This window comes from Falco naumanni, chromosome 8, assembly GCF_017639655.2.
Source record: "Falco naumanni isolate bFalNau1 chromosome 8, bFalNau1.pat, whole genome shotgun sequence".
NCBI lineage: Eukaryota > Metazoa > Chordata > Aves > Falconiformes > Falconidae > Falco > Falco naumanni.
Window position 1 is genome coordinate 44,345,191 of NC_054061.1, and position 22,262 is coordinate 44,367,452.

The following is a 22,262-nucleotide window of genomic DNA, read 5'->3' on the forward strand; positions in this document are numbered from 1 at the left end:
GCTGTCAGCGTCTTTCTTCCCTTGCATTCTACAAGAAGTCTACTAACCTACTGTGTTAAAACAGTATTTAAACACAGCCACAATGATGCTTACAAGCAAAGTTTAATTGTTGCTGTGAGCATCATAGTGTGTATTTGCCAGTGTGTGCCTTACTAATGTGGAAAGTGACCACTGAATTGCTGCAATGTGTGCAGTAGAAAGCATAGCAGCACTGAATATACACTCAGGTTCTCCAGTCACAGTCTATCAATGTAAAGCTTTTAAGTATTTGTAAATATGATCTGCGTCTACTTCATGCTAATAAGACTGAAGAAACCTTTAGTCTAATTGAGGATCAGGAACAGAATTTGTCACTTCACTATGGCATGGATTTTTCATTTCAAATAATCTGGGGCAAAAAGTGCATCTTTTTTGATTCTGAAACAATTACTCATAATTAGGTTATTCCCAGGTGGGCCTCACTATTACTAAGGCTTTTGTGGTTATCAGATTCTGTTTTGTAATATGGATCTGATTTTGGAAATACTCTTTCTCATTTTTTTTTATTTACTTATTCTGAATAGGAAATTATTGTCTTTTCAGAATAAGCAGCAGTGGAAATGTGTCTATATTGATAGTTGCATTCTACAGACAGTATTTTTGTAAATATATTCTTATGTAGTATGTGTTGTATATGAGAAAATTGGATTTGTGGCTTTTTATTATACAAGATTAGCTTAAATGACTTCAGTGACCCAAAAGAATAGAGTTTTGATAGTCAGTGACCAGATTCAAATTAGTACCCAATAAAAAAGTACATGTATTCATTTATAGTCGAGCTAAGAGAAGCTTAGTCTTACAGTAGCAGAAGACGAAAATGCATTATGGAGATAAGCAGTTGACTTCCTTAGGCTAGATAAAATATACTGAAAGGAAAGACAGAGAAGAATCTGTGTATGTCAAAGACATTGTATGACTCTGTACCTCTTCTGGAGTGCAAGTGCTTAGCTGTAATTAGAAGTTGTGTCAATGAAATCTGAATGCATTGTAGCATTTCTGACCATATTATACTGTATCTACATGGTGTTTCAAGTAACCCCTCTCTATCTGAACCAGAAGCATGAAAGAAATTAATAAAACATATGAGGACAAGGAAAGAGCTTGTACTGTGCCCTCTATATGATAGTAATATCCCTGCTACAGCTTGTATAGTAAGGTGACATTGTCGTTAGGCTTTTTCTCTCTAAGTCATTTGCACTTCACAAACTAAATGTTGTATCAAAGCTTGATGTAATTCTTACCTGGCATGCTCTTAGTTTGGGAGGAGTGATCTATTGCAAGCATAACCAAATTGAGGTTATAAATACAGTGCTAATATTACCGATATTTACTTGTTACTACTTATAGAACCCATCACCTAAGAATCGTGAAGCACTGACAAACCTTAAATAACATCAGAACATCCAGCCAGAGAGTGTACTTTTCCTAATTAGCATGGAAAGTCAATAGCTGGGCAAATCATTAATTCAGCCAGATCATACAGGAAGTACCAGGGATGCAAGTGAGAAGCCGGGAATGCTGACTAGTCCTTTCTGAGATCTAGAAAGCACTTCTGAAGTCCAACCTGAAAAAAGAAAACCCATTTCTTCTTTCTGTGCTGTGTAAAAGCTTGAAATACTTTCAAAACTTCTCCAGCTTGGCTTTGCATAATAGAAGAGATACAGTACTTTGACAGTCTGGTCTTACTCACCTAGCTGAAATGAGGCATCAGTGAAGAATGTTTGCAGAGATGTGAGATCTCCTGTACAGCTTTAAGACAAAAGCATTTTTGCTGAGCACTGGCACAGTGAGCGTAGCCAGTGAGTGCATAGATTTTTGTGCTGTACTTCTCTTTCTGTTGGAAGTTCTCAGAGCATTTCACAAACTTCAGTGACTGAAACGTCTCCAAGCATTAATGACATTCCTAACTTCATTGAATACGGGGAAAAAGAGAAACATTGGGGCTGACTGACTCCCCCACTGACACAAATGAATCCCAGAGACCTTAGTCTCTGATCCAGCAGACGCATAGGTAGGAGCCTTAATTTTTCAGATGAGCAGTCCTGTTGAACTTAAAAGGAAATACATTTGAATAAAATTAAACATGTACATGGTTAAAAGATTAATAATCCTAATTTTAACCATTAACTTCTCTCCCCTCCCTCATGAATGCCTTTTTTTAAAAAATGTATTTTTTTTGGCAAGGGTTTTAAAATGTTTAATTGGTCCATTTTATGAAGTTGGATTTAATATAGGTTGTATTTTCTTTAAGTCTACATGGATGTCATTTGTATTTTCTCTAAAGTGTTGACCATATAATAGGTGTGAAGCCAGACTTCTAAAAGGCACAGTGTAGTCTTTTAACCTTTAACCAGCTTAACCTTTCAGGGAACCCATGGCAGTTTTAACTGGCTATGTTACTATCTAAAAACGTTTGTTCTTCAAATATTGATGTTCTTCTCAAAGTAGAATAACATTTAATTATTTTTGGTGTGTAAAGTAATAAACAACCTTGTAAATGAAAATCGAATGTAGGGACAGGTACCAAATGTTTACTGATGATAAACACCATGCTAATTCTTTCCTTTTTTTAAGTAGGAACTGACCACTTCAGGGGTTTTTTTGTTTGCAAAGTCATTAAAGATTTTTGATTAATAAAAAGGTTTATTTGTTTGCTTGGTGTGCTAGATCAGAAAAGTTAAGTTTAGTTCTAGTTTTGCATGAGGAACTAAGGGAGAGCTCAGGGTTATTAATTATGAACCTTAGAAACCTGATGACAGTGGTGAGTGTGGTGAACCTTGACCAACTGTATTATCTTTCTAAATTTTATTTGGTCATTAGCCTTTTTACAAGTTGTTTTAAAATGCAGCAAAATTTTGTTAATTTTAAACAATTTGCTTCAAATTTGCTGCATCTCCCAACAACCATCTTATCCCATGTTGTGTCATCAGTTCTCTAGTGCAAGGTTTTCAAGCTTTAGACTTGCTAATCTGAAGCCTAGCCAAAAACAACCTTTCCAAGGCTGTCTACTTTGGCCAAAAAAGGCACTGAAAACTAATTTCTAACATACAAAAATATCAGAATTACAGCTAAGAGAAAAATAAATTAACCAACTACTTGCTCATTGACGTAATTGCTATTAAACTTAGAGACATAAATGTATATACCATATGTACCATGTGTGTATATAGATACACAAGATTTTCAAAACAGAGTTGCAGTTCTCATTATCCTATACAGTATATAGCCTAAAGCAGTTTCCAAAAATGTGGACATACCTTGTGTTCTGCACTGTGATTTAGACTGTCAGGTAGCATACTCTGTTAGATCTGGAAAGGAAGTGCCAGTTTTGCAGCATTGTATCAATCCTAATGTCAGCAGCTTAAAAGAGAAATACTCTTTAAAATGAATACAGAATGTTTGAACCGCTCCAAAGAACATCACTGGTGTGGTTGAGTGCTGGCCCCCAGATTGTTTTCAGGGGATTGGTATTTTTCTTGTCGGAGGAAAGTAAGAGAAAAAGTTCCTTTCGGTGTTACGTGGACACTGGGTTTGCTCTGCTCCTTTATGGAATAATTACCAGCGATTAAGTGTTCTTGGGTTTTGTTTTTCCCATCCAGCCTCCCTAACAGTTATGCAATATATAGTTTAGGAAAACTCTGAAGACTGTTTAGAGTTACTGCCTTTCGGTAAAGCAAAGGGCTAAACACTGGGGTTGATGCAAACAAGGCACTTAGCATCTGAAAGAAGTGTTAACACTTTATTTACATTTAAATTAAAATGGACACTTATTTATGTGTTCTGGTTCTGAAAGGTGTGTGGTACATCTGCAGAGGCCTATTGTTTATTCATGCTGTAAATCCTTTGAAATGTGTTAAAATGCTTCCCACTCATTATAAAAATCCTGCCACCCATGGATTAGGGCTTTGATGTCACCAATCCTGCTTCAAAGGGTTCTTTCAATGCTATTAATCACAGTTTAGCCTCTGAAGATATAGCCAGAGAAAACATTTGGACATCTTGTGCTAGACTTGCTAAAACTTTGAAATATACAGAGTGTCTTGCATATGCACGGTCCTGTATCACTTCCTCTCTCTTCTCTGAGCCTTTATTTTGAAAAGCTATTTTGTGATGACTTTGGCTTTCTGCAAGTACAGAGGAAAAAGTTTAGGACACGTCATACTGTACATTTAAAAAAAGGCACTGGTCTTTCAGTTGACACCACAATATGTTTTCGCCTGAGGAATTGAGTCAGTCTTTAAAAACCCCAAGGGACAATAAGATTGGGGATTAACAGGCCTGTATGTCAAAAGGTCAAAAAAAGATACCGTCTTATCATTTTCTCATCTCTTAAATTAGTTTGTGAGCTTAAAATGCTGTCTAAACACTTCAGGATCCACAGGATTTCATAGAAACAAGACTGTTTCTGCTGTCTTTTTCTCTTTCAAATCTCTCAATGAGTCACAGAGAAATTGATTACTAGCGATTGAGCTGTATGCCTTTGTGCTGTCCTTGTTTTCATCAGCTCAGTAGCTAAGGTCAGTGACATACCACCTTATCACTGACTTTTTCCTCCCTTTTAAATCAACACTGCGCTCTGTCATGCCTGTGCTGAATGCTCTGCAGGCACAATTGGTAATGACTGGGGTGTGGAAGAAGTGTGGTGGTGTCTACTATTTTTAGTACTATTATACAAACTGATTTCCCACCATACAAATTTTTCCCTGCTAAGCTTCTTGAACAGTCTTTTCAGTATGTATTTCTTTCTGTTTGAACAGGTAATTTGGCACAAGCAAGAGCCAGAGTGACAGCAGCATCTAGGTCTTTGCCTCCACAGCTTAGTGCTGGTCGTATCAAGGTTAGTAGTGTTCCCTTTGAAGACAGGCAATTGTTCATAAAATATTACAGTGAGACTATGGACATGATGCATAGCTGGTGTAGGTATATAGTGAGGTTCTCAACAAATGAAAGTCTGCCTTAATATCAGAAAACATGCACCTCAGCTGGTAGCAACATTTCCAGTTTTATTAAAGACTCTATTGCAGAGTCCAGTGAAGAATCAATTTACTACTGATAATCTTTAAACTTTCAAAGTGAAATCTCAGTTACATTGATATTGATCACAATATTCCTCTTTATTTCAATGGGGTCAAGGTTTTCCTCTGGTAATTTTGGCCCTAGAAAGAGATCTGATTAGGTAAAATTTGAATAGTGTATTTAACAGTACGAAAGACAATTTTTTTAAAAAAAATGCGGTCCTTTTTTTGTTCAACTTGCAAGTGAAAAACCAGGAGATGTTTGTGACTGATAGATGACCAGAAAAGAACAACTTGGCAAAACCACTCTGCTTTAAAAAGAACTGTAATTTAAATGCTGCTGAATTTTGCCATAAAAGTATGTGGCATTAATTGCAAAGGAATGGGATAATTTTATGGCAGTTAATAGGATGGATTGCCAACTGAGTACACTGAATTTGTGAGGAAAACTCTTTGTGCCTCAAGGTGATAGCATGTACCTGATTCCTAAGTAGTACTGTTAGAGTTAGTTTAGTTAAGGGGGGGGGGGGGGGGGGCGCGTGGGGAGTTGCCTCCAAAGCAAGCAATAATAATTATTAAAAACAAATGTAACAGCAACTGTTCAAAAGTCTACAGAATTTTGTTATGTGTTTTCTATTTCTTTTCATTCTTTCTTGTTATTAGAAGCTCATGCTCAGATGCTGATAAAGTAATTCATGTCACCCAACCATCTATATCCTTCACTATACTTGCAAATACAGGTGTGGATTTCAAAGATGTATTTCCTCTCTGGTATAAACACTTCCAGTGCTGAAGGACAGATAATGGCCTTTCCAGTTTTCTTGTGTTATACACACATTGTCTTCCATATCCAGCTATATTCCATGTAAGCTTTCTAAGCATGTATTTTGATACAGCTGGAATGGAATACAGCAATTCTCTTTTAATAAACACAATCAGTTACTAAGTAGTGTTTAAGTGGTTTTTACTTACCCCTCAAATTTTTAAAGCAGGAGCTAAAAAACATACTTAAGTGCAGTACTATTCAGAAAATTTTAATTGAAATGGGTTTTAGCTGAAAAAAAGTCTTTATTATAATTTCAGAAAACTTCGTATAATCAAAACAACTTTGGGGAAAAGGATTTTAAATTGCTAATTACAATTTGTTAAAAAATCCAAACATCATAATTTTGTTTGGAAGTCTGGAAATTTTCATTTATTGTTTAATTTATGAGCATTTTTTCTCAATGTATTTTTTTGGTTTTACAGCATTTTGTACCATGCCAGCAGCAGGTGTGGTCAATATGTGAAAGTAATAATTTCCAGTGACTTCATAAGGTGACATGAAGTCATATATCATTCTTTCAATATTGTTTCAAAACTATTATAAGCAATATTTTTTAGTGACAGAACAGTTTGTGTTTTGTAGGTTTTCCACTTCATTTTTAAACATATAAATATATATTGTACATCACTACTACTGTCATGTAAAAATGTGACTTAACAGTTGAAATATTCTTCATTTTAGTTTAAAAAGACTAGCTAGTGACTTAAAACATAAGATTATATCATGACATTCTTATTATGTTCTATCATTTTCTACCAAGCCAACAGTGATAAAGCCTATTGCCTTTTGTACATGCAATTATTGCCCTACCGTAAAACCAGAGGCAAACTTATAAACATTCTTACAGGAAAATCTCCCTAGTTTCAGGGTCTATCAGAATTTTTCTAATGGAAACTTCAAATGTTTCTTGTCAAAAAGGTTTGGAAATTGATCCTAGTCCTTACAGATTGCACAGATCTGAATTTACAACTCACTTCCATAGAAAAAAAAAATCTTCATGATACTGGTTTTGCCCTGATTTTCTGAGAAAAAGTGTATTACATCTCCTCTGTGAATGTTTCTGACCATCTGTCTTTTTGTGTGCTGGTTCCCTTCCCCCCAAAAAAAACCCAAAACAAAACAAAACAAAATCCTTTTGAACACAGCAGGTTGTAGTAAACCATATTTGACAGAGTGGCAGTCTCAAAGATCATAAGGTTCTACAGGTTTGGTGAAAATAAGCAGCTGTGAAAAGAGATGCTTGCAGTGTCCTACTGCCCAAAAGGTAGAGCATAAGCTTGCCCTTTATTGGACAGCAGATATTCCAGATATGACAGAGAACTTGAGTGCTGGACCTCCAACAACAGTATCACTAAAAGTCTGTGCTTTTCTAGACAGACAAGAATCCAATTTGGAAGCTCAAATGCATGGGCATTTGGGCTTCAATGCAGTCCTCAAACTATTTGCTTTTGCTCTTTATTTGGTATTCTTTATGGTTAAATTGTCTGTCTTGTAAAATTAAATATTACCAGTTGTTCTGAATTTACTGTCAGTATTCACTGGTATGGTTTTGTCTTCCACCTGACCTTTACTAGAGATTTAGATATCGATTCTTAAAAAGCAATTGTTTTGCAAAGATAGCTTTGAAACATTCCCATATCCTTTTCCATGGACATGCCTGCTGTTCTGGTTAGGTCATCGATGCTCACTTTGTCAGGTGACATCTTAAGATTTTTGATGCTATCTATGCTGATAAGGCATTTTTCCTAGGATATACTACAGAGTTTTCTGTTAACATCCTTAAAACTGAAATCAAACGGCATCTTTTTTTTCCCCCTCATGTTAGTTTGAGATGTGCACTAATGCATGTACACCACTCTGGGCTAGAACATCACAGATTACAAAAATATACTGAAATTTTTATGGTCAACCTTATGGAAATCTGTCTCCCTTTGCACCATCTGTATTCTGAATTTTGTCTTCACAAGTTTTCTTTTGATTTCTTCCCCAACACAAAATCCATTTTCTTGATCTATTACTACTTAGTTTTTCATTTCCTTTATATTTTGCATGCAGTCTCCAAAATACCTCCTGAAGGTAAGAGACACATTTGCTTTATTGAGAACTGTGATCTTTCAGCAATTACTTTTAGTGTTCAGAGTAGTGGTCTTAAGTCAGTGAGTGTTGGAAATGATCGTGTGGACCAAAGTCCAGGAAGTGTAGCACAGGTGCTGACAAGAGCATTATCTGGTTTATACAAATGCCACCTGGTCAGAGCAGATGGTAAACTGCCACAAAGCAAGTGAATGCTAAAATGTTGCTAATGCTCCATGCAAACAGGATGTTGGTTGATTTTCTTTAATTTTGTTGAGCTGTAATACAGCAACACAATCTGCTTGTGATTGGTAACCATGGTTATGCTCATTCATAAATTCTGGTTTCATTTTGATAAGAACAGCTGTACTGACAATATAACTAAAATATACAAGGAGCAATATGTTTGCTGTCCATGTATACCCTCTAAAAATAACTCATCTGAAATGCTGAAAAAGCGGTATTTGAAGCTATGGCAATTCAGCAGAGTGAGATTGCTGAAATTCTTGGCATCAAAATGGCAATTTAAAGTAATTAATAGTAACCACAGCAGCTGAAAGGAAAAGACACATTCTGAGATTACCTACTTTGTTTACCACTTGTTATCCAACAACATTTTTTCCATACACGAGCAAAATGAGACAGCTCAATTTACTTCCTGGGCCTTACAAAAATGGTAACTCTTCTTACATAGAAAATAAGACCCAGTGGAGTTCATTGTAGTGGTGATAAGAGGAACGCTTTTTGGAAATCGGTTCATAAGGTATTGCGTCTTGACAGCTGCCTGGCCTTCCTACTTCTGATAAAGTACTCTGAAGTACTCACGCCTGAAGGAATGACCCTAACAAAACCTGAACCTAGCTTTTATGGGTGAGTTGCGGTGGGTCTGCAGTGTTCCTGGGACAGCTCTAACAGCTGAGTTTTGTCTTCCAGGTTGACACAATGGAGGTTATGCGACACCCTGAGGAAACAACTAACATGAAGCGGCAAACTATGGCTTCCTATTTTAGGGTACAAAAGTTAAATTGTAAACAACATTTTGATGATAAGAGCAATAGATATGTGTAAAATATTAGTGGGATTGTGAGATCAAGGAGAATAATAAGATAATTCTTTTACTCTGTGTGAGACCTTTGTAGACACATAAATTTTCTTTTGCTTTTTCTTTTTGTTTCCTCATACTTGCACTTTTATAATTTTGCGGAGTACATTTATAACAGACTATTTCCATCTAAAATGCTGGATGTCTAGAGCAGGCCTCTTTGAGGACAGAAAACTGATTTTGTGTAAATAAAGTAGCTGTCATTCATTACTAAAGCCTTCATATTTTTTCACCAGCTTAGGCATACCTACTTTTAAAGATAAAGATTTGTCATTTGTGCTAATAAGTAAAAACAATCCATCTTTTGGGACTACTGTTGTAAATCGTATGCATTACCATTTTATCAGTACTAATACTGACTAGGGCAATGCGTATTCTGCATGTATGTTTAAATCAAACAGGTATGGAAAAGACATTGGGAATATTGACTGGAAGGTTAAGAGTCAGGAAACACACATGCCAATCCAAGGCTGTTGGTTAATGTTTTTTTCTTGCAGCCATTGCAGAGTGGAAAAGTTTTGAGTGGTTGGGCTGCACTTCTACTGTGCAGAATGGGGAAGTTCACATTGCTGTGCCACAGTGGGTCCAGGCAGGAATACCTGTTTTCTTTGTTGTGCAAAATAGTGTAAGGACAGGCACAGAGGAAGCTGATGTATACTGGGATGTTGCCCCAGTGTGGAGGGTACAAGGACATACATTCAGACTTATTTGTGTAGTAATACAAGTGTGGATTTAGAGTGCTCTTGCAAAGAACTATGTAGATATCAGCTGTGTAGGAACTGTTAAGAAAATAAAATTAAAAAAAAAAAAAACAACAACAAAAGTGGAGTGGAGGAGTGAGTGTGAAAGACAGCATAATATGTATGCAGCCTACAGCAAAGTAGTAAAAAAGACCAGTCAACTTGAAATTGTACATGATTTTGAGATAGTGTATTTGCAAAGACTACTTCTTGTACAGTAGGTTAATGAGGTGAGGGTGGAGAAGAAGTATCAGTGTTCAGAGGAGTCATTGGAAAAGCAGACATATATGATCTGATCACAGTTTTTTCATTTTGGTGTAAAATGCAATGGAAAAAATTGTTTTACATGTCCAGGGTGGATAGGAAAAAAAGTAATGGGCCTACATTTTAGCAGGAAGATTTAGGTTAGATGTTAAGAACATTATGAGTAGTCATGATAATGTAGCACTTCAGTAGATTGTCCAGGGAGATTGTGCAGTCTATATTCTCAGTGATTCTGAAAAATGGATTAAATAGAGGTGTGCCTGAAATGATACAGATACATCTAGTGTTCTCTTTGGGCAGAGGACTGAACCGATGACTTCTTGCAACCCTTTCCCCATGATTTCCTGTGAATTTCTGTGATTGATTGTTTCACAGTAAAGTTTGTTCTTCTGTTGGGGATATTTGATTGGTCAAATGTGCCTACAGTTGAATTACAGTTAGGACATTTTTCAGTTCTTTTTTTTTAATATGGGCCTTCTTCAACTAGAGAAATGTGGTATAAGAAGAGATGAAGATAAAGGTATAAGAAGAAAGAAATAAGAACTAGATTAATGATTTTTTTTACAGTTGAAAACTTTTAATAGGTTCTGGGGTTTAGCCAAAAGCTTAAAAGTTAATAAAACATCAGTGCAGATTAACATTACTGATTAAAATATAATCAACCATTACATGCTGTTTACAAATATGTATCTCCTGCTTAAGTAGTTGCATTGCAGTTTTTGTCAGGTGTGTGTCTTTTTTATTTCCCTCACTAGTATTCCCTCATGGATCTTTTATCCAAAATGGTTGTTGGACAGCCTCACTTTATCCGCTGCATTAAACCTAATGATGATCGAGAAGCACTGATGTTTTCTCATGAGAGAGTTCTATTGCAGCTACGATACACTGGAATTCTGGAAACTGTAAAAATACGTCAAAAAGGGTATTCTCATCGTATCCTCTTTGAAGAGTTTGTGAAAAGGTAAGACTTCTATAGCATGGCTGTTGTTTTAAAACTCCATTCAGTAAAATATATTCTAAGTTTTTAAGTGCAAAGTACAGAAAGTTCTACAAACATTGAATTGTACATGTATGGTCTGATTCTTTAATGAGAGCGGACACTATCAGAGATAAGGACTACAAGAGAGATCTGAGCTCTAACAGAAAAGTCAATGTGAGACAAGCAGTGAACACATAGTAGCAAGCCTGTCCCAATGGTTCATTCAGTAGAGGCTGTTGCCTCTGCTTGTCAGTGAAAATTATGCATCATACTTGGATAATACACAAGGATTTGGGAGGTCAGTGACCTTCAGCCATCATATGAAGAATGTGCACACGCTTAAGAACAAGCTGATATAAAAGCTTCAGATTTAGAAATATTCCTCATAATAGCTTCACAGCCTCGTAGTCATTTATCTTGGAGATACGAATTATAACCGGATCTCTGTTCAAGTGAACCGTTGTCATGGCTACTTTGACTGGCTTTAACACTATTCTCAGTCTCAAAAAGTTGTAGATTTGATTCAGGAAATGCTATTGTCTTTATGATGACAATATGTTTATATGATCATTATTGTTTCCTCTGGATTTAAAGTATGTTTTTCTGTAGTATTTACTGTTTTCCAGTCTGTATGTTATGGAGCAGAAGCAGTACCATTAAGCAATCAACTACTCAACAGTAGCAACAAGTAGTGAATGGCTAAATCAAGTATTTAGTGATATTTTCTGAACTGGAGGTTGCTCATCTAGACAATACAGAATTCATATGATGCTAAGGGAAGGAGCCGATAATGTTCGTGAAAGATATAAACAGTTTCACAGGCCTTTCTAAAAACCAGAGATAGGGGTTGTTTACATCATTTGGGCTTGGAAATCTGTGGTCATTACATTGAGAAATGTTGAATGATAAACCATAGCTTAATCAATTAATTCTGAAAAAATATGAATTTTTCTGATTTATATTAGTGTGCCAAATGAATATGTAGTAGGAAAATACTAGAGATATGTATCCCAGGAAAGATAACTAACGTGTTCGTTTGTCCATCAAAGCAATTCAATTTTCAGACATGATCTCTTTCAACTTTTTTTTTGTGTTACATGACTAATTTTAGGAAGGTCATACCATTCTGAAGCAAGTTTAACAAAGAGATTAGTTTCTGTGACCACTAACACATCTTTGCAACATCCTGAGGAGGCTAAAGGCAGAATTATTAACCTTAACTTCTGTCCAATTTACACATAAGTGAACTAAGATTAACTCCACTGAAATTAGTGTAAATTGAGAGGAAATTAGGCCTTTTATCAGTAGATTCTTTTCACTGAAAATTGCACAGACTTTGAATACAACCTTGAAAAGTAATGGTAATAATAGCAGCACTGACTGTAGCTTTCCATTCCTGCAAATAAGGGCAAGTTGTGTTTAACATCTTGTTAGATACTCCCCAAGTTTTCAGTCCAACTTGGTGTCGTTCTTTCAAGAAAGAAAGTCAACATGACAAGGAAAACGGGGGTGAAGAGATTTAGCAATTTGCCCAACAGTGTACAACACTTCCTGAGTTCATAATATAAATGGAGGGTGAGAGAGTGGATGTTCTTGCTCCTTTTTTCAGTTCGTGCTTTATTTTTAAACAATTTTTTTTTTTTTTTTTACTCTTGGGGTGTGGGGGGGACAGAACAATGCTTAAAAAACTATCCATTGAACAAGAAACATTTTTCTTCAACTTACAGCCATGACTAGTCAAGTGTTTTTAGGAACTGAGTAGTTGAATACATAAAAATGTTTGAGAAAACAGGTCAAATGCTAAACAGATTGGCACTTCTTTGTTCATAATCAAAAAGACATTAGGCAAGTATGAACAAGAGTTTCAAAATGTCAGTAAATGTGAGGATATCAAAGATTTTCTAAGCCAGCAAGTTAATTGGTATTTTGATCCTTTTGAGCAACTGAACAACAAAATGGATGAGCCAGCACTTTTTCTCCCTTGATGTTATTAAACAAATAGGTGTGCTTCTTATCTGCCTGTTCAATAATGCTGTTTTGTAAACTCTTAGCAGGAAATATAAGGACAAAACAATCAAAGGCAGGGGAACAGAACTATTCAGGGTTTATCAGGTGGGAGGTAAACAAAAGATAAAGCTGTGTCTAATGTTACTCTTTACTGTCTTCTGTTTTCATGTAGAACAGATTATTTCAGTGTTGCAAACCTGGAGGTGTAGTTTATTGGGTTAATAAACAGATGGTGAGGAGACGACTTAATTGTAAGCCGTTCACACAATGTTTCTTCAGCCAAGCATACAACCATCTGTTTTATGTATGTAAATATACATATTCTTTTACTTAAAGTAGGAAAATGTAATCTGCAGCCCCTGTAAACACTGTAGACCTGTCAAGTCTTGGGCACTTCGTCTCCATTAGCCTTGTCTTGCTCCCCATGCCATCATGTGTCTGTCTTACGTTTCCTGTGAAGCAGCATGGCCCCTCTCTCAGGCTGGAATCCCAGGTTTCAGACACAGGTTATTAACCTGATCAGGCAGCCAGGTGTGCCTGGCTTGTGGGGCTGCACAGTGACCATGCGCTGCACAGCAGCTGAGGTGTGCTTTCTAGCTGTGACCTGCACTGAAAGTCCCACTGGATAGGATGCTCCTTGCCATATACAAGTGCCCAGGCCCCTCGAGCTTCACATGATGTGATGGGGCGTGTAGGTGTATCCTCACCACATATCCCCCAGCTGTATACACCTTTTCTCTAATGTGGCATGTATTGTACCACGGGTTGAAAGATAAGGGACTTCAGAGTCTATAGATGCTAAATGCTGTCATGCTTGAAGTGCCTCATAAGCACATAGAAACGTGTTGAGAAGTTCGGTACAAGTTTAATTTAAGGACTGTCTTTTATCTTCTCTGCCCATTTACATTCTTCATTGAAGTTCTTTGTGTTGCATTATGATGCAGGATACATTTTTCCTATAAGTACTACTTACTCCACAGTAGCCAGATGATGTTACTCAGGTTATACGCTCCTGGCAATACCAGTGCTATTACCGTAACAGTGAACCCAGTGAGGTTGGTTCTGCTTTTTCAATCTCACAGTGCAAATCTGTGTCGTGACCATATCATGACCAAATAATTTGTCATGACCATATAAAGCCACATTGACCTTAATAACTCACATTCTGCATTGATAGGAGCTAGGAATAAAAGCTGGTCACATACTGCAAAATCCTGTAAAAATTGTTACCTCAGTATGTGCTTTCTTCTAACCCCCAAAATTCAGTAGTGATGACTTCTTTATTATTCAAAATCGGGGAAGCACTGAATTAGAAGTCAACACTGAGTTAGAGGTTTTAATGCAAATTTACTGAGTCTACACTGTACCAAAGTCCTTAAGTGATTTCTGGAAATAAAACTGTATCATCTCCCATATTTTGGTGTTACTGTTATCCATGGAAATATTTGGTATTTTTTTCAGAAGCTTTAAGATTTCACCAGATCTGTATAATGTTCCTGTATGCTTTAAATATGGTGAACTGCTGTACCTTCCACATACACTTTCTAGAATCTTGTCATTCACAGAACATTGGTAAACAATTGCAGGATGGAGAGGGTAGGAAACCTAGGAGTAAAGAGTCTGCTAACCCCTTATGAATTGTATATGCAGAATGGAACAAATGTGCCTTTCTGAGATTCTATGTTTATCTGGTTATTTACAGCATAAGTGTTAGTTATCTGTTACTGAATTTCAAGAGTATCTGGGATGTTTTTTCATTTACATTTACACTATTTCATTCATACTGTCAATATAGAGTCAGATGTAATTAGTCATATGAATTCAGATGTGAAAGCTTCCGAAAGAGGTGAGGTACAACCAATACTGAGGTACAACCAATACAAGTTAGGAATTTTTGAAAGTTATTTAATGACTCTTTCAGTTCTAAAACCATGTTTGTTTGGTTTTGAATTTTCCACCTCCAAGGATGAGAAGGTAAAAACATCTTTTGGAATGTTGAGAATCTCCCTACTGTTGCTTGGAGTCTGGCTAGAAAGGGATTTTGCCCTCTTGCACCTCATACTTTTCACATATCATTATCCATTCTCCACTTCAGGCCAGTATATTTTGCCACAGAGATTTGTTTTAAAGAGAAAAATGGTTAATCATTACTTTTTTGAGTTTATTGTGTTGAATTGATGCTGCTTTTAAGTCTGGAATGTGAAGGGAACTTTAGTAAGAGACACTGGTATAGTAGTTAATGGTGCTGTTTGAATGCTATTTATTGAACAGTTCCACAGTTCACCCTTTAAGGAGCCATTTGTTTACAATCAGTTTATCTAATCTAAACCTCCAACACTAAAATGCCTTGGCCATAATCAGGTAGTTAATGCATAGCATCGTTCTGAAGTTTTTGATATCTTAGCATACTTGGATGTTTTTAACTTTTAACCTTAAATCTGCATGTTCTAGCTTTACAATTGTCGATCTGGGCTTAAATTTAACTTTTAAAAAATATTGGTTTATGCCTAATGACTATTAAGTACTGTTAATCCCATTTTAATGTAAATTTTGTCTGGAATACTATTCATGTCCGTGAAGGATAGTCTGTAGTGCAGTATAAGGACCACTGGTTAAGAAATACATAATTCCAGAGTTTCATCAGCTCTGAGAAATTAGTTCTGCTGAAATTACGTTTCTCTTACTTAGTCTCACTGCTACTGAGAAATTGATCAGTCAACTACTTCTAGGAGACAAGTAGATGAATGTGTCACATGTAGGGAATTTTCAAGCAGAATGTATAACCCAGGAAAATAATGTATTTTTGCACAAATATGTGTATGTTTATGCAACAACACAAAGGACTATAAACTTCATTTTTAAAAATAGAAATAAAAGTATTGTCTTAACATAGAAGATCACTGAAGTATTCCAGTCTACTGCGTTTTCTGCTGGAATAACAAACACAGATATGGAAATAAAAAAGTAGAGTTGTGAAATTTTCATCTCATCTGGAAGCAAATGGGATTTATAGCTCACTTTTCTGAAATTAAATATCTGGCTTCTTCTCTTGGTGAAATGTAGTAAATAGAGGTCACTGTGATCTCTGTACACTAGATTTCACAAGTATGATAGAGATGAAATTAGACCAGTGAATCTAAATGAATAATTGTAGTTGCATATGCCCCAAAGTTTTGGGTGCATTCCCAGACGTCTTCTCTACCATTTCATCATGTAAAATATTTGTGTGTTTTTACCAGATACATTAAGGGGAAATATTTTACCTTCCTGCAAAATATCCCATGTGGTCCATTTCTGTACTAAGATTTTAGATTAGGTAAAATAATTGGATGACCTTATGCTGTGCTGCCAGACATACAGTTATCCTGAGCACAAGTCAAACTACTCATGCATGTGTAGTTATGTCATTCAGTCATGAAAACAGGGACCAGACAGAAAACAAAGTGTTTGCTTAAAAAAATTACGTGGATTTGAGCTTTGGAACACTACCTAGAGACCTTTTACTATGCAGAATGCAAACTCCAAAAGCAGGTCTGGAGGAGAAATAATCAAAAAGAAATTGCCAGTCTCATATTGCTAGGCCTGATTTTTGATGAGTAGAGTAATTTCTGCCTTATTTTTTATGACATAACTGAAAAGGAACAGGAAGACCTGTTATTGAAAATCTAACATTCTAGCATGTTTAATCAGTTACAGGAGCCTTCCGTGCAGTCATTGAATCAATCAAAATGTTTGGAAAAACACAATTTAGAGGAAGTTTTTATGAAATATTCAGAGACAATACGTTTACAAATACAGAAACTGAAGTTATTCCCATGGTTTGTAAAGCTACTGTCATTCTGAATGGCTTGCTTTCTTAGAACACAGATAAATTTGTAAAATATATTTGTTAAAACAGAATTTTATATGAAAATGGGCATTGTTTTATTTATGGCATTTTTTTCTGATTAAGAAAAGCAACTACATTGTGGATCATGAAAGAGAGCTAATGGAGAGGGTACATTTGAAAGATATTGAAGTTTTTCATAAACAAAACAGTATAGTTGGGCATGTAAATTACATAGCTCAAAAATACTTTTTATTGCAGAATTTGTCACAAATAAGAAGTCAAATTCTCAGTAATTAGAATGTTACTGGTAGAATAGTAAGAATCGAACATGATGTGATCCCCCTTGACTATTTTATTGCACCAGTGCTATCTAAAAACTGTTTTGTGGTTTTAAAATTCCCAACTAAACATGCTTTAGAAGATGTATGAACAACCAGAAAACTGATATTATTGCTCACTTGAATCCTTGTTTCCTTCCGAAGGAAAGAAGCCCAGGTTACATACATGTGTAAATAACGTGGCTATCTGAACTGGCCTTGAAAGCAAATTGCAATTTAATATTAGTGCAATTTCCTGATGTATCTGTCAAGTATCTGTTGAAATTGCATGCTATTGTCTGTGATATGTATATAATCTGTCACAAATTTTCTGTGATATGTGTATTTCAAATCTGAGGTTTATTAGTGCAAGTCATAATACCATTTGTCTTGTGAAAACTGGCATTGTTAAATAATAAGGTGGAGGAAACATACTTTTTTCTTTTAAGCACACCATGTTTCTTCATACCTACTAAATGGCATTTGTTCATATTTTGAAAGACTTGGCTAAAGAATTTGCAATATCATGTTATTGAGAAAGTCACTGATTAAAAATAACCAGTAATACATAATCTTCTGTCATTATTCAAAGCGGGCAATGCCTCCAGTTGGTGAGTATCTTATGTCTCCAGTCCAGGACTGATTCCAGTTCTTCTGCCTTCAGATGTCATTTTGTTCCCCTTTGATCTTTATTGACTATTTTAGTGGTTCTTTTTGCTTTCTTGTGACAACTGGAGCTAATATCTAGAGATTAACTGAAGCTAATATTTGAAAATCATATTCTCCTGATTAAAAAAAAAAGAGGTCTTGAGCTATTTCATTCATTCTAACTGCTTCTTCATATTTTCTTCAGTATAAGGTAGGATATTTTCTTGCCTCTATGTGGCTACAGAGGAATCTGGTCAGATTCTTCTCTTTGTGTTTTAAAGAGCGCCTGATGGCTCTTTCCCATGCTGCTGATTAGGAGAATGGTTTGCTCATCCTACCAGTTCCTCTCAAACACAATGTAAATTGAATAGCATCTGTGGAAGTGTAACTTAATAAAGACCAAGACAAGATATGGTGCTTCATAAATGAGAGCTGAGGTGGTAGTTGCTACCATCTAACAATGTACGTGTGCTAAAATAACCTTAAATTTGTAAACTAACTGGCACATGTTCTTGCTGTTACTTAACATAATTGTTTGCAGGTAGAGTTACTTAAATAGCATAAAATCATTCTAAATTAATGCATGGTAGCTTTACAAGTAGGGATTGGTCCGTTCATTCTTAATTTAGTTCAAACATTTTGCATCCATTTTTCATCAACTATTTGCACAATAACGTTATTTCACGTAATTGTTAGGGGTTGTTCTTTGCAAGGGAATGTGGACAAAAGAAAAGTCAATGTTGCTTAGTACAGGTCTGCTCCAAAGGCCACTAAAATTTATCATAATCATTCCAATTAATTATCTCAATCAAACAGAAAAAATGGACATAATGTCTAATGATTTACAAACCTAATCATAACCACAGAAATCCTTGTGAGTAAAGAAAATTGTTACATTCATATGAGAAGTAATTAACTTATTTTTTCTTTAAAATAGCTGCTAGTTCTGTTTAACCATCAGCACTGATAAAATCCTTGCCAACATGATAGCAGTGACAGTTGTTTTAATCACACATATATATGACCTCTTCTGGAGGTGTGAAACACAGGTGAGTATTCATGCAATCTGAGCATCTTGCCGTCTGTAAGTTAAGATTGATATGAGAGTTGTTTTTACTGTAAAATAATCTTTATTCTTCACATACAGTGGCAGCCGTTCAGCTGCAGTAATCAGCTGATATCACTGTATCATTGTACTGCCTACCCGCCTAGTGCTGGCCTTTACTTACCTTCACTGATTGAGAATTCTCAGTCTTTCTGCTAGGCATACTGAAAGTGGGAAGGTCCCCTGAGTTCCCTTGATGGGGGCAATCCTGTTGCAAGCTCAAGAGCCTTGGACTTCTTATGTGGATTTATGCTTCCCAAAGAATGTCAAGGCCTTTTATATTTCTTTGTGCAAAATGACCAATACCAGTAATTAAAATATTGAAAGATTCTGAAATGCCTTTTTAGCATTTCTCAAAAGAAACAGGCATCAGGTTATGAATAACTTTTGGGGTTTTTCTCTCTTTGGTGCTAGTATTTGACGTCTGTCCCACTTCAGAAATCTGTAAGGGTCCATTGAACACCTCAGGAAGCACCTGCTATTCAAAAGAACTTGCAGACTTGCAGTGAGATGTAACTGTACCAAAGTATATTAGACAGCTCTGTAGATGGCATGCTTAAGTGTGTTATGCACAAGGTTTTATTTTTGCCTTGCTTTCTATTACTCTGATTTCAAGCACTTTTTCTTTTCCCTGTCACTCGCTCACTCGTTCATCTGAGAACTTAGAACAGCCTTGGGTGTTTCCTGATTTGCACTGCTTTGTGAAAGACCTTTATGGATGATTACACTGGCTGGGGATTTCTACAATGCAGCAGATTCTTGTCACCGCTGTGGTACCACTTATTTTCCTATGCCATGTATATGCTCAAGTATCTGTTCATGACAACTGTGCCATGATTTATGAAGAGGACTGAGTATACGGGAGAATTTGGCCTGTTAGTTCTGGAGAGGCAGCTCTGAGCTAGAGAAGAGCTGTGAAAGTACATATCGATTGTCAAGTCAATTCTTTCTTTGTCATTTGGTTTTGCAGGTATTATTACCTTGCATTCAAGGCACACGAGACTCCCCTTGGTAGCAGAGAAAACTGTCTTGCCATTTTGGAGAGATCTAAACTAGACAACTGGATTCTTGGGAAAACCAAGGTAGAGGGTGCTAACATTTTCTCAAGGATAGTATCCTTTTAGCAAAACATGTGTAATAGTGGTTTGAAAAGTACAGCATGAATAAACAAAAAAAAAGCAAGGAATTTGCTCCAGTTTGTCTCCCAGCTTATGGAGCTGCCCTCCGAAGCCAGCTGAGCTAGTGCTGCAAGAGGAGGGGTGTATTGGGTAACTCCCCAAGGTGCATTCTGCACATGGCTGCCTCGATAAGGACAGTACATCTGTCAGTGCCTGCTGTAGTAGTGCCTTCCTGAAGTTCCTCCTGCTCTTAATCACAACATGACTGAAACTTCATACTCTGGCGTATCCTGTGAGCCTGGTTAGTACATTGTCCATTTGTGGAGTTTCAGTTGAGATCCTTCTGGCTGTGTTAAGAACCTTTGTTCATGGTTTAAAATGGAGTGGATGACTTCTCTAAAAAGGATGTTATACAGTGTCTTGAGTTGTTTTACAGTGCACACAGGAAAAACAAGGAGAATTTTCCTGCTCAAGACCCAGATAAAGTATATGTAAGCACCCATAGGACTTGCCTTCTGAGGCAGATTGCTGTTAGAGAATATTACGTCTAAGAAAAAAATCAACCCAGGATTTATTTTCCCAGTGTCAAGAAAGGCTATATTTCAAACTTATTGATACCTGAAAATATCCACTTTGCCAATTTACTTTGCAAAGAGGGTAAATATGTGGTTTATTTTGCAGTGGGGTGATTTTAATTGGTCAGTGGAATAATGAAATTCCACAAGCACACTGAGAGCAAATATTTGATTCACAAGATTACTCAGTTTTCTCGGCAATGGTGCCCTAAAATAGGCTGATGTAAGACTAATGAAAAGGCAGAATACAAGAGGTTATGTTACTACTGCATGTAATACTGATTTTTTAATTTTTTTGTTCCATTTCAGGTTTTTCTGAAGTATTACCATATAGAGCAGTTAAATTTGTTCCTGCGAGAAGTTATAGGGAGGGTGGTGATCATGCAAGCCTATATCAAGGGATGGCTTGGAGCAAGGAGGTACAAGAAAGTCAAAGAGAAGAGAGAAAATAGTGCTGTTACCATACAGTCAGGTAAATGTTCACATTCCCTGTTTCACTGAGTGATTTTTCATTTCAAGTTGTTAAGTTGCATGTACATTATTTATTCATTCATAACAGTTTATTATGAAATCAAAATAACCAGAGGTGCTTTTCTCTCCAGCTAATTGATGCAAATATTATTGATTTACTTCTAAGGCGTCATCTTAGTATTTGGTAATGTCTTTATTTAAATATTTTAGTATTTTGAATGTGATGCACAAAATGAAAATATTGTTAGGTGTGTCTACATTAGCATGCAGCACATAAATGAAATGAGTAGCATGCTCCTCGCCACCACAATGTATACCAGAATTCCAAATAACGTACATTGTGGGGTGGGCCTGAGAGGCTGATTGTCAGTAGTTTAGCAAGCTTTCTTATATTGAATTTGGGGAGCTGTGTGGGGGGGGGAGTTCTTGTGCTGGCATGATCATGCACCTTTGACTTTTGGGTTGGGACATCAGTGAGCACATGGGGACAATTAAAATTTGGATGAGTGAAGCAATGTTTGAAGTTGTGGGGATGTGAATACTGCAGTCGTGAACTCAGAGTTCAACATGTGGGTGGGTGGGGAAGATGTATTAGGGGTGGGGGCTGGAGTGATTATGGCAGGAGGGATGAAAGTTTCAGCACATCTCTGACTCTGTAGACTCTGTAGCACTTCCTTGAATAAATGTAATTTCCAGCACATGGTTTTGTATTTTTAGCCTGGAGAGGATATGAAGCTCGCAGGAAGTACAAGGAAATAAGGAACAGAAGAACTGATGCTGCTATACATATTCAAGCAGGTAATTAAAACATTATTTCAATTGCCAACACCTATTTTGCTGTGGGTGATTTCATGTCTCATAGCCAACAGAAATACATGCAGTCCAACAAAAGCTATCAAAAACATTACTTCTGATTGTCTGTTCTTCAGTATCGAGAGACATCAGTGACAGGTATCAGGCACTTTGGGCTTTTTGTAAGTATGTCTCTGGAAGAAAAACATACTGATTAAAAGCTGTTCAATTAATTCTTCAAGATTCTTCTGAGCACAGTCACTATGATTCAACTATTTGTAGAGCTGGTATGAAGCACTAGACTGATTTGACTAAAAGTGTGAGTGGGAGGCACTGGACATGCACTTCCCTGTGTCAAGCCC

At 36.4% G+C, this 22,262-nt stretch overlaps 1 protein-coding gene across 9 annotated transcripts in view; it reads left to right on the plus strand.

Moving 5' to 3' along the window:
• MYO3B (myosin IIIB) overlaps nt 1-22,262 on the plus strand; it is a 207,275-nt gene that overhangs the window by 121,687 nt on the left and 63,326 nt on the right. For 5 of the 9 annotated variants that reach the window (XR_005829435.1, XM_040604658.1, XM_040604661.1 and 2 more), the window contains 7 exons: nt 4,797-4,876; nt 7,936-7,956; nt 8,887-8,964; nt 10,815-11,020; nt 19,915-20,026; nt 20,947-21,109; nt 21,826-21,906. Coding sequence is in view for 5 of the 9 variants with exons in the window: in XM_040604658.1 (XP_040460592.1) it covers nt 4,797-4,876; nt 7,936-7,956; nt 8,887-8,964; nt 10,815-11,020; nt 19,915-20,026; nt 20,947-21,109; nt 21,826-21,906 (741 nt within the window). In the remaining 4 variants the exon portion in view is untranslated. Of the gene's footprint in view, nt 1-4,796; nt 4,877-7,935; nt 7,957-8,886; nt 8,965-10,814; nt 11,021-19,914; nt 20,027-20,946; nt 21,110-21,825; nt 21,907-22,262 lie in introns of those variants that run through there. The other 4 variants (XM_040604663.1, XR_005829436.1, XR_005829437.1 and 1 more) reach the window with 4 other exon arrangements.